We start from the raw sequence: 12,455 nt of genomic DNA on the forward strand, positions 1-12,455 counted from the left end.
AGTTTATATCTCCCAATGACCCCCTACTTCTTCACAAGTGGGGAATTAAGATTACTCAATAATTGTGTTAAAGAACATTCTTTTTCACATCCCAAGGGGATACCTTTTGCCTAATGCCTTAAAAATCACACACCACCAGGTTATAGTCCAACAAGTTTATTTCAAAGCACTAGCTGCGAGATTTGCTTTATCTAACCCCAACCTGTCAAATCTCCCCTCATTGCTCTTTGCTTAAAGTAGAACAGTAGTTCCTCCAATTTAACATGGTAACTAAATTCCCTTTTTCCTGGAATCATTCTTACCAACCTACTCTGCACCCTCACATACCTTCTGAAATGTGGTCACTGGAGCCGGATGTTCTATTTACTACTTAAATACAAGCACCAGATCAGAGACATTGGGCTGATTGGCCTTTTTTCAATGTTATACATTAAAGGAACTTGGGATCATATATTTGGGATCTGCACTTGAAATGTTGCAACCTGCAAAGTTCTGAATCAGATGCTGGAAGGTGAGATTTCCATGGGGAACTAGTGTATTTTTTCAGCAGAGTCACAAGGGGCTGAATAATCTCTTTCTGTGCCATGATGTTTCCATGGTTCTGTGGAACATAGGACGCAGATCAGGCTATTCAAACTTGCTCTGTCATTCAATAAGATCATGACTGAATGTTACATCTTTCATTTGAGTTTGAAGGGTTGCAAAATGGCTAAGTCTACCAATCTCTGCAGCGTTTGCCTCACTCAGGGCAGGTTTTATTTGGTGAGTCAGGTAGACAGAAATATTTGGGGCCTGAACTGCTGTGCTCTTTCAGCACCACTGATCCAGAATCTGGTTTCCAGCATCTGCAGTCATTGTTTTTACCTCGAAATATTTGGGGGGGGGGGGGTGCTGACCACTCGCTGTAACACATCGAGTTCGCCTCGGCATGTTCCTGACGAAGCCACTTGACGGGTTTGGGACCTTCCCGAATGAACTTTTCATGTTGGGGGCCATGACATTGCAAGGCCCTGTGACCCTCTGGTGGGACCACATTATGAGGGAGTGAAGACGCGGCCCCTTTAAGAGTAGCAGCAGGACTCCGCCCCCGCGCCGTGTGATGTCAGTGAACGGCGTCTGCCGGCTCGAAAACGTCAATTTACTGCAAATCGTTAATTATTTTCCAAACACCGGGAATCTACCGTGTAACTGCATTAATCCAGAGCCGTTGTGATCGTATTTTCTATTTTAAAATTGCCCGGCGGTGTGGAGGGTAGAGCGCCACTGAACCAAGCAAGGCCATTGAACTAACGGTCAGGAATTGGCGCCAAAATTTAAACTGCTGGGAGGCTCCCGGAGCTTCCCGAGTTGGAGTGAAATTCGGAATTTAGTTTCGTTTAATCCAATTTAATACGGTGAAGGAAAATGTACGTCAAGTCCATCATCGTCGACGGCTTCAAGTCCTACGCGCAAAGGACGGAGATCAACGGCTTCGACCCGCTTTTTAATGCCATTACCGGCCTGAACGGCAGCGGCAAGTCCAACATCCTCGACTCCATCTGCTTCCTGCTCGGCATCAGTAACTTGTCCCAGGTCTGACTGAGACTTGGGGAAAGTGGGCAGGCTGAAGGACGGGGATAATGAGGCGGAGGGGACGATCGCAGTGGGGATGGCTGTAGAAGGAGAATAGAGGGGTGATGGTGTTTGATGGTTGGCTGGGCGAAAGGAGGGAGAGGTGATGGTGTTTTGCTGTTGTGGAAGGGAAGCAAAGGGGACGAAGGAGTTGGGAGGTTTTTTTGTGGGGTGGGGTGGGGATGGGGATGGTGAAGCTAAAGCTAAGTCATAGAGTAACAGCACGGAAACAGACCCATCGGTTCAACCCGTCTGTACCGTCCAGATATTCCACATTAATCTAGTCTTAGTTACCAGTGTTTGGCCCATATCCCTCTAAACGCTTCCTATGCATAATTGTGTCAGCATCCCTCACTTCCTTTGGCAACTCATTCCATGGACGCACTATCCTCTAGTTTTGGACTCCCCTACCCTGGGGATAAGATTTTGACTATTCATCTATCCACGCCCCTCATTATTTTATAAATCTCTATAAGGTCAGCTGTGGAATGATGTTTAAGAAATACTCCACATTTAAAGTGTTTTTTTTTGCCAAAGTAAGTAACAACATTTCCCACATGATGTTTCATCTGTGGTATCCTTGTTCAGTCACTCCGCTTGTCTAAATGTTTGCATCCCCTTCACATTTACATTCCCGTCTAGTTTGTGTCTCAGCACATTTCTGGGTCCCCACAACCAAATTATTGATGTAGATTCTGCAAACTGGGGCCCATGCACTAATCTTTGTAGTACTAGTCATTGCTTGCAATCAGAAAATGACCACTTTGATTCTAATTTCTGTCTGTCAATCTTTGCCAGCATATTGCCCCAAACCCGTCTAATTTTGATTTCTACCTTTCTTATTGGCACCTTTATTAAAAGCTTTCTGATGGTCCAAAAGCACCTCATCTATTCTGCTAATTACATCCTCCATAAACTCTTAATCTGTTTGTCAAAAAGATTTCTATTTCGTAAATCCATGTCAACTCAAAATCCTAATAGTATTTTCTAAGTATCCAATTATCTTTGAAATTCCAAAATTCCTTTTACTATTGATGTTAGGCTACTGTTGAATTGGAAATCAATATAATATTTGAGAGATTTTGGGTTTTGAAACATTTGAATGCTGACTTTCATTGCAATCTTGTTTTGTTATCTGTTAGGTGCGAGCCAGCAACCTTCAAGATTTGGTCTACAAAAATGGCCAAGCAGGGATTACAAAAGCCACTGTTTCAATTACATTTGATAACTCTGACAAAAAACAAAGTCCTCTGGGTTTTGAGACACACGATGAAATTACCGTCTCAAGACAGGTACTCTGCAACATTTCTATTGTATTTAATATTCCACTCTGTTAACATGAAAACTTCATCCATTCTCAGGAGCTAGATGAGATTAAACACAAAATTGTTGGTAAGTCTTTGTCCCTCCTTTCTCTCCCCCTGACTCTTTCCCCCTTATGGCTTTTGATCTGGAACCTAGTCCATTTTGTATTCTTGCCAGTGAAACAAGGACGGCACAAGTTAATGTCATACAGAAGGATACTTGTTTGTTCTTCCTCAGTTGTGGAATCGGAACTGATGCTTTAGCCCAAACACTGTTGAAATGCTGGGGAGGTTATTGTTTAACGTTATGACTAAGTGAAATGGTGAGAATTTTTTCAACCTCCTTGGTTGGTCGCAGTAAAGATTTATGTTTTTTTTAGCATGAGGCTATTATTTTTTTTTCCCTGTTAAAGCACAAGACTTTCTTGAGTGAAAGAGCAATTCTGATCCTGACAAAAATACTAAAGGCACAGTATCAAAGTTAAACACAGATGTAAAGTTAAAAATAGTGTCCCGTTCGAAAGGAAGTTGAAAAGAGCAAATAGTTTTAAAATACTTTGGGTGTCTGTGAAGTAAGGTTTCAACCTTAGACCGTGATTGTTCAATTGTTGTCTTGGATATCAGCAGTCACAGTTATCCTTTTGAGTTTTGTGTTCTACGTTTTCTTTTTAACCTATGTTGTCACTTAAAACCTTTTCTTTGCATTAGACAGAGGGAGAATTTTCTCCAGCTGATTCCAATTGCACAGTCTTAGTTTCTTCTCTCTTCCAGAAGTTTGAAATACAATCTTGTTTGCTTCTGGGTTTGTTATCTCCGAGCTTGGTAATCCCAGGAGGTGTCGTTTTCTGGAACATGCAAATATTGGATGTTCTATAAAGATAGAAGATGAAGATATTTTCACCATTCTCTCTTGGAAGACTGGCTTCCTTGCCTTTGGATAAAAATGTTCATCTCTGTTAGGGTGTCTGTTATCTTGATCAAGTTTCAACTTGAATTAGTGATTGCTGTACTATTTTAATTTCAGTCCATGTAAATTTCAGACATCTGATCATGGAATTCAAAAAGCATTGATTTTTTTTTTGAAGACTGAGTGTGTTTGTTGCCTGGATGATCCACATTTTTGCCATGTCAAGGAATGTGGCGATAACTGGACAGTGCTCATTTTTGGTAGTACACCACATATCACTATTTTTTAGGAGAAAATGATTCATGCTCATAATATGCTCATGGCATAATATGTTGCCTTCCTTTACAAACCTGTGAAGGTGATTGGGCACAGATTTGTATGATTTTATACTCCTTGGAGATCTAAAGCATGATTTTACATAAATTAGCAATAAATAGTAAAATAAATAATGTGAAAAGTTGCAATTCTCAACTTGATATCTGTCTGCTCAAATAAGATTATAAGTATTACATGGGGTAAACTGGTTGGCTTTAGGAATTTATTATTATGCTTTCTGTAATCAATGTGAATGACTCTGCTTACCAGGATTATTGAATTTCTACACTGGCTCTATTTCTGTATTTTAGCTTTTAAGTTTGTGTTGTGTTTTTGGAATCTTTGTCTTTTTACTTCCAGGCAATTAAAACTATTCATTTTTCAGGTGGTAATTGGTGGGCGAAACAAGTACCTAATTAACGGTGTGAATGCAAACAACACCAGAGTGCAAGATCTCTTCTGTTCAATTGGTCTGAATGTCAACAATCCACATTTCCTTATCATGCAGGTTTGTACATATGACAGAGGATTGTAAACCTATTCACTTTGTTCAACACCATTGCACAGCAGCAGCTGTGTTCCGTCTTCAAAATCCACCACACCAATTCACAACACTCCTGCCATGGTACCTTTGAAACCTTCAGAAGAAAGGTTATTCCCGAAATGTTGACTCTCTTGCTCAGATGTTGTCAGACCTGCTTTGTCTTTTCCAATGCCACACTTATCATCTCTGACTCTCTAGTATCTGCAGTTCTCACTATTTCCTACGTTTTGAAAATTTTACCACCTAGAAAGACAATTGCAGTAGGTGCATGAGAAAACCATCACTTGCAAGCTCTGCTCCAAGCATCTCAGCATCCTGATTTGGAACTACTTTTCTGTTTGCGGTCACTGGGTCAAGATCCTGGAACGCCCTATCAGGTCTGTACTGATGCCATTTGGATAGCAGTGGCTCAAGAGGCTGCTCACCACCACTGATCTTGAGGGCAATTGGGGATTTTATAAACTTCTTTAAGTTCACCCCTCAGTCTCTGCTTCAGGGAAAATAACCTTAGCCTTCATCCCCTCATTATAACTCAAATCCTCACACTGGCAACATCCTTGTGAATCTTTTCTGAACCCTTTCAAGTTTCACAACATCCTTGCTATAACAGGGAGAGCAGAATTACACGCAGTGTTCCAAAAGTCGGCCAACCGATGTCCTGTATAGCTGCACATGACCTCCCAACTCCTATGCTGAATAGGACCAATGAAGGCATGTAAAAGTCTGCTTTCAGTATCCTATCTACCTGTGACTCCACATTCAAGGAACTATGAACCTACATTCCAAATTTTATTTGTTCAGCAGCACTCCCAGGGAACTTACCATTGAGTGTACAATTCCTGCCCTGATTTGCCTTTCCAAAATGCAGCACCTCACATTTATCTAAATTATTCGTCATTTGCCGCTCATTGGCCAATCTGTTCAAGATCCTGTTGTATTCGGGTAACCTTCTTCGCTATTCAATTCATCCCCAGTTTTGCTGTCATCTGCAAACTTGCCAACCATTCCTCCCATGTTCACACCCAAATCATTTATATAAATAACAAAAAGCAGTGGACCCAGCTTCGATTTTTATGGCACACCACTGGTCACAGGTCTCCAATCTGAAAAGCAACCCTCCATCACCACCCTCTGTTGTCTTCCTCTGAGCCAGTTCTGTATCCAAATGGCTAGTTCTCCCTGTATTCCATGTGATCTAACTTTGCTAACCAGTCTACCATGAGGGACCTTGTCAATTAGATTAGATTAGATTTACAGTGTGGAAACAGGCCCTTCGGCCCAACAAGTCCACACCGACCCGCTGAAGCGCAACCCACCCATACCCCTACATTTACCCCTACCTAACACTACGGGCAATTTAGCATGGCCAATTCACCTGACCCGCACATCTTTGGACTGTGGGAGGAAACCGGAGCACCCGGAGGAAACCCACGCAGACACGGGGAGAACGTGCAAACTCCACACAGTCAGTTGCCTGAGTCGGGAATTGAACCCGGGTCTCAGGCGCTGTGAGGCAGCAGTACTAACCACTGTGCCACCGTGCCGCCCACAAAAAAAGCCTTCCTAAAATCCATACAGATCATGTCTACCCTTATCAATCCTCTTTGTTACTTCAAAAAACTCAATCAAGTTAGTGAGACAGAATTTCCTATGCATAAAGCCATGCTCACTATCCCTAATCTGTTCTTGCCTTTCCAAATACATGTAAATCCTGTCCCTCAGGATTCTGTCCAACAACTTGTCCACCACCAATGTCAGGCTCACCAGGCTACAGTTCCCTGGCTTGTCCATACCACCCTTCTTAAACAGTGGCACCACATTAGCCAACCTCCAGTCTTCTGGCACTGCACCTGTGACTATCGATGATCCAAATATCTTAGCAAGAGGCCCAGCAATCACTTCCCTAGCCCGCCACAGAGTTCTAGAGTACACCTCCTCAGGTCCAGGATTTATCCACATTGATGAGTTTTAAGATGTCCAGCAGCACCACCTCTGTAATATGGACATTTTTCAAAATGTCGCTACTTATTTTCCCACGTTCTCTATCTTCCATATTCTCCTCCACAGTAAATACTCGTGCAAAATACTCACTAAGGGGGACACCAGTTCGACTTGGATAATAGATCCATCCTGGGATAAGCTAAACAAAGACATGCATGGGAATTCCTAGAGGCCTGGCATTCAAACCGGAACTCCATTAACGAGTATATAGATTTGGACCACATTTACCAACCTCTCAGATCTGGAAAGTGATATGACCCAACATGACAAACTAAGACATATAAGTAGCAAGTGGGACAGAACACCAATGCTTCACTAGATTATGTTACCTAGCATGGTGACGAAACGTCTGAGAACAAATCTATCAGTTCAGCAAGCAAATTTACAACCTGAGCTACAAATCTTCTCCAAAATCTCAGTCATTTAGTATCGTCCCCATCTCCTGCAATTCCACCTGGAGGCAGCCTTGCTGATCCTTAAGGGGCCCTATTCTTTCCCTAGTTTCCCTTTTGTCTTTAGTTTCCCTTTGGATTCTCCTTAACCCTATTTGCCAAAACTATCTCATGACCCCCTTTTGCCTTCTACTGCCTTTATACTCCTCAAGGGATTCACTTGATCTATGCTGTCTATACCTGACTTATGGTTCCTTCTGTTTCATGACCAAAACATCAATTTCTCTAATCATCCAGCATTTCCTCCACCTTCCAGCTTTGCCCTTCACCCTAACAGCAATATACTGTCTCTGGACTCTTGTTATCTCAAATTTTGAAGGCTTCCCATTTTCTAGTTGTCCCTTTACCTGCAAACATCTGCCCCAATCAACTTTTGAAAGTTCTTGCCTAATACTGACAAAATTGGCCTTCCTGCAATTTAGAACTTTTAGATCCCATTTCATCACTATTTTAAAACTAATAGAATTATGGTCACTGGTTCTTAAAAATTATAATTTTTTTCTTCCTTTTAGGGCCGCATCACTAAAGTTCTGAATATGAAGCCTCCAGAGGTAACTATTCTAATTTACATTTAAACCTGATACTGTAAATTATTGAAAACTCATGTACTGCTTGTTTTGACCGGAGTTGATTTATGCAATTGTATGTTGAAATTCTGTTAAGTTGTTCCTGAGAACTACTCTCTGCCCCTTGTATTTCATAGTTGAAAAAGAGCTGAAGGTCATTTGGAGGAGTAGTCTGTCAGCTGTGAATCTCCATTCTAAGGACTTTGAAAGAATGTTGAGGGACATGGTTGTAAATAGAAGAGATCTGCATCTGAATATGACTGAAGGAGCAAGTACTAAGCATTTAGACTTTTAAGAGGACATCTGTTTAAACAACAATTGAACAAAAAGTTCAGTTTGCTCATTCAACAGAAGATAAGTGGTTGCAAGTCTGTGAGAATGGCATATCTTTGTAAATACAAAAGAGAATAGCAATTTCTCACCTTTGGACAAGTTTCAATGCATGAAGAAATGTGTTGATTTTACATCACATGCCAAGGATGCATGAATCGGAGTTTTGTAGAAAGATGCTTTCATGGAAAACATTTATAGGTTGGATACATTATCAGACAACTGGCATAAACACCACAACCCTCAACATTTACAAGCTGTTGAAGACCTGATATATGCATTGGGTTTGGAACGGTTTTTTAAAAAAAAATTGTAGTGCACAACTTTAAGTATTTGAAATAGACTGTTAACAAGAAAATGCAGCACCTAATTCTTCATGCTTTTTTCTTAGATCCTATCTTTGATTGAGGAAGCTGCAGGGACCAGAATGTATGAGTGTAAAAAGTTAGCGGCTGAGAAAACAATTGAGAAAAAGGAGGCCAAGTTGAAAGAAATTCATACGGTAAATTGGTTTGATGTCACTGGAAAAATTTTCCTGCTTGGTCATTACTTTTCTTTTCCACTGGTGTTGCTGGTAAATTATTTTGATTTGCAAAGTGTATTATTGAAGGACGGTGACAAGTTACTGAGCTTGACTTACAATTAGAGTCATGGAGTTGTACAGCATGGAAACAGACCCTTTGTTACTATTCTCCATGCCAACTAGATATCCTAAGTTAATCTAGTCCCATTGTCAGCATTTGGACCCTATAAGTCTAAAACCCTTCCTATTCATGTACCTATCCAGATGCCTTTTAAATGTTGTAATTGTTTCAATCTCCACTTTATCTGGCAGTTCATTCCATACATACTCCACCCTCGGCATGTCAATAGTTTGCCCCTTACGTCCCTTTTAAATCTTTCCCCACTTTCCTTAAACCTATGCTGACTGATTTTTGGACTCCCCTACTCTGGGAAACGACCATGGCGATTCACTGATCCATGCTCTTCATGATTCTATAAGCATCTATAAGGTTGTCTGTCAGCTTCTGATGTTCCAGGAAAGATAGTCCTGGCCTATTCAGCTTCTCCCTATAGCTAAAACCGTGGCAACATCCTTTTCTGCATCCTTTCAAGTTTAACATCTTTCCAGTAAGAGAGAGACAGAAACTGAATGCAGTATTCCAAATGTGGCCTATACAATACAGCCACAACATGACATCCCAACTCATTTACTCCATGCACTGAACAAAGAAGGCAAACGTACCAAACACCTTCTTCACCACTTTGTCTTCCTGTGACTCCACCTTCAAGGAACTATGAACCTGCACCCCAAGTGGTAAAAAGGCTTCATTAAAATTGAATGTGTGAATCCTAATCTGTTTCTGAGCCATAATTGTTAGAAATTATGCTTTGATTCTCAGCCTGTGCCTTCAGCTGAGACCAAATAGGTGACTACAATTGTCTCAAGCATCTCTGAATTACAAAGGCAAAGTATTCGATGGTAAAGTCTCAAGTGTGAGGGAGCGTTGCATGTGTATGTGATGTGCATGATGAAGTATTAAACTTGTACACACTCCTATTGTAAAATAGATGACTGGTTACTCTCTGGGGCCCTGTGTTGGATGAAACTTTGACAGTTATATGGTCATATTTAGCCTAGTAAGGATCACTGCCTTCATAAAAGAGCCCAAGAGAATATTGAGATTTAAAAAGTTCTATTTCAGTTTTGAACAGGGTTGGGAGAAGACACTGTGAGTTGTCATTATTTTGTAACTTCAGTACTATCCCTTGAGTTTCTTTTTTTAGTCAAACTTTTCTCATATTCAGTGGGTTGTGCTACTATATAAAAATTAGTTCTACATTGGCTTTTGGCATGTTGGAAGTGGTAGATTATTTAGATTCTAGAGCTTCAAGTCTGTTTGAAATATTTTTGCTATTCTCTGGATTGATATTTTAAAAGGCTCCTGAGGAAGCCTGTGATGCCTCACATGTCTTGTAGCAACAAAACTAGGAAAAGGGCACAGAGCCTTTCTTTGTTCTTTTAACAGTTCACAAACTGAATTAATGCCATGTAGGCCAATGATGATAACCAAAAGAATTTATTGCTCTTTTCTTATATGGAGCCATTTATGAAGAAACATAGTTACTGTTTTGCATACCCTAATCCAGATTGCATTGTCTTGCATGTGCTTGCTTAGTATTCATCGTTAATCAGGTTGTAAGTTTCTCGCTGAGCTGGAAGGTTTGTTTTCAGATGTTTCATCACCATACTATGCAACATCAGTGAGCCTCCGGTGAAGCGCTGGTGTTATGTCCTACTTTCTACTTATGTGTCTTGGTTTCTTAAGATGGCTGACATCATTTGCGATTTTTTTTTCTCTGAGGAATGTAGATGGGGTCCAAATCGATATGTTTATTGATGGAATTCAGTCTAGAATGCCACGCCTCTAGGAAATCCCGTGCATTTCTCTGTTTAGCTTGTCTTACAATGGATCTGTTGTCCCAGTCAAAGTGGTGTTCTCCTTCGCTGTATGTAAGGATACTAGTGATAGTGGGTTACATCTTTTGGTGGCTAGTTGGTGTTCATGTATCCTGGTGGCTAGTTTTCTGCCTGTTTGTCCGATTGTAGTGTTTCTTATAGTTCTTGCATGATATTTTCTAAATGACATTCATTTTGCTGGCTGTTTGTACAGGTCCTTTAGGTTCATTAGCTGCTCTTTAAGTATGTTGGTTGGTTAGTGGACTACCATGATGCCAAAGGGTCTGAGTAGTCTGGTAGTCATTTCAGAGATGTCTTTGATGTAAGGTAATGTGGCTAGAGTTTCTGGGTGCGTTAGGTCTACTTGTCTGGGTTTGTTGTTGAGAAATCGGCAGACTGTGTTTATTTGGTACCCGTTCTTCCTGAATATGCTGTGTAGGTATTTTTCTTATACTGTTTGTAGTTCCTGCTTGCAACAGTGTGTTGTAGCTCATTGTAATCATGTCCTGATGCAGCTTTGTTTTGTGGGTGTTGGAATGATTGCTTCTGTAGTTCAGTATTTGTTCTGTATGTGGTGTTTTCCTGTAGACGCTGGTTTGAAGTTCTCTGTTAACTGTCTGTTCTACTGTGACGTCTAGGAATGGGAGTCTGTTGTTGTTCTCTTCTTTAGTGAATTATATTTCAGGTAAGGATATTGTTGTTGGTGTTGTAGGTTTCCTCCAATTTGGTCCGTTTTGTGATGAGAAAGGTGTCATATATGTAATGGACAGTTGGGAGGGCTATTTGAGTCTCTGTATTACTACTTCTGTTAAGAACCCTGATATTGGTGCTCCCATGAGTGTTCTGTTGATTTGTTTGTAGGTCTTGTTATTGAATGTAAAGTTGGTGATGAGGCACAAGTCTATTAAGATTGAGGTTGTCGGTTTTGCTGATGATGTTGCTGCTGTATGGTGCTTGTGACCTTTGTTCCTCTAGTAGTGCAGTCAGTGTTTCTTTGGCCAGGTTGATAATTTATGTGAACAGCGCTGTTATGTCAAAGGAGACCATCATTTTGTCCTCTTCTATCTTGGTGTCTTTGGTGTTCAGGAATTCTTGGGTGGAGTGAATGGAGTGGCATGAGTCTTCTATTAGGTATTTCAGTTTTCTGTGGACTTCCTTGGCTATTCTGTATGTTGCTCTTCCAGATAGTGAGACTGAGTCTGAGGGGTTCACTTGGTTTGTGTACTTTACTTAGTCCATAGAAGCAGGGTGTGTTGGATTCATCCAGTTTCATTATTTAGAAGTCTGTCTTGTTTATTTGTCCTGATTTTCTGAAGCCTTTTCAATGTGGATGTTTTTCTAGTTGTGGGGTTGGGTCTATTGCCACCTATTGGTAAGTGCCGGTATCCATTTTTCCAATGTACTTTGTTCTCTTTAGAATGATTATGCGTACTTTGCCTGCAGGTAGGATTACACTGTTTTTGCTTTGAGTCTTTCTAGGGTTTTCCTATCCTGTCTGTTTAGTGTGTTCCCTTCTTTTTCCTGTTTAGTGTTGGTGCAACTGTCTGTCAGATAGTCTGTTCAGTTTCTTCTGTGAGTCCATTGTCCTTCGTGATGATTCTAATGCTGTTATGAAGTCTTTTTTTTTGTTTGCGTCTGTGTGGTTGTAGTTTAATCCTCTTTCTAAGACGGTTTTTCCGTATCTGTTAGTGGGCAGTCTGATAGATGTTTTTATCCAAGCCTCTGTGTTGTTCTTTTTTGTGAGCATGTCCAATTTTTCCTGAAGCGTTAGTTTTTTTCATTTTCTGTGTTTGCAGCTGTTTTAATGCTTATGGCTCATTCTAGTGTGTCTGTCCATTCATGGTATGTTGAGTTAGTATGTAAAGTCTTCAGAAAGAACAGGTACCCAATAAATACAGCCTGCCAATTCCTCAACAACAAACCCAAACAGGAAGAGACAATGCATTCAAAAACTCTAGCCATAT

At 40.7% G+C, this 12,455-nt stretch overlaps 1 protein-coding gene across 1 annotated transcript in view; it reads left to right on the top strand.

Annotated features, from left to right (window-relative positions):
* The first annotated feature begins 1,109 nt into the window (after positions 1-1,109).
* smc2 (structural maintenance of chromosomes 2) overlaps positions 1,110-12,455 on the top strand; it is a 53,531-nt gene continuing 42,185 nt past the window's right edge. The window contains exons 1-5 of the mRNA XM_060839366.1: positions 1,110-1,572; positions 2,754-2,903; positions 4,523-4,645; positions 7,647-7,685; positions 8,422-8,532. Of these exons, the coding sequence (XP_060695349.1) occupies positions 1,405-1,572; positions 2,754-2,903; positions 4,523-4,645; positions 7,647-7,685; positions 8,422-8,532 (591 nt within the window). The 5' untranslated portion in view covers positions 1,110-1,404. The remainder of the gene's footprint in view (positions 1,573-2,753; positions 2,904-4,522; positions 4,646-7,646; positions 7,686-8,421; positions 8,533-12,455) is intronic.

This window comes from Hemiscyllium ocellatum, chromosome 2 (assembly GCF_020745735.1).
Source record: "Hemiscyllium ocellatum isolate sHemOce1 chromosome 2, sHemOce1.pat.X.cur, whole genome shotgun sequence".
NCBI classification, from domain to species: domain Eukaryota; kingdom Metazoa; phylum Chordata; class Chondrichthyes; order Orectolobiformes; family Hemiscylliidae; genus Hemiscyllium; species Hemiscyllium ocellatum.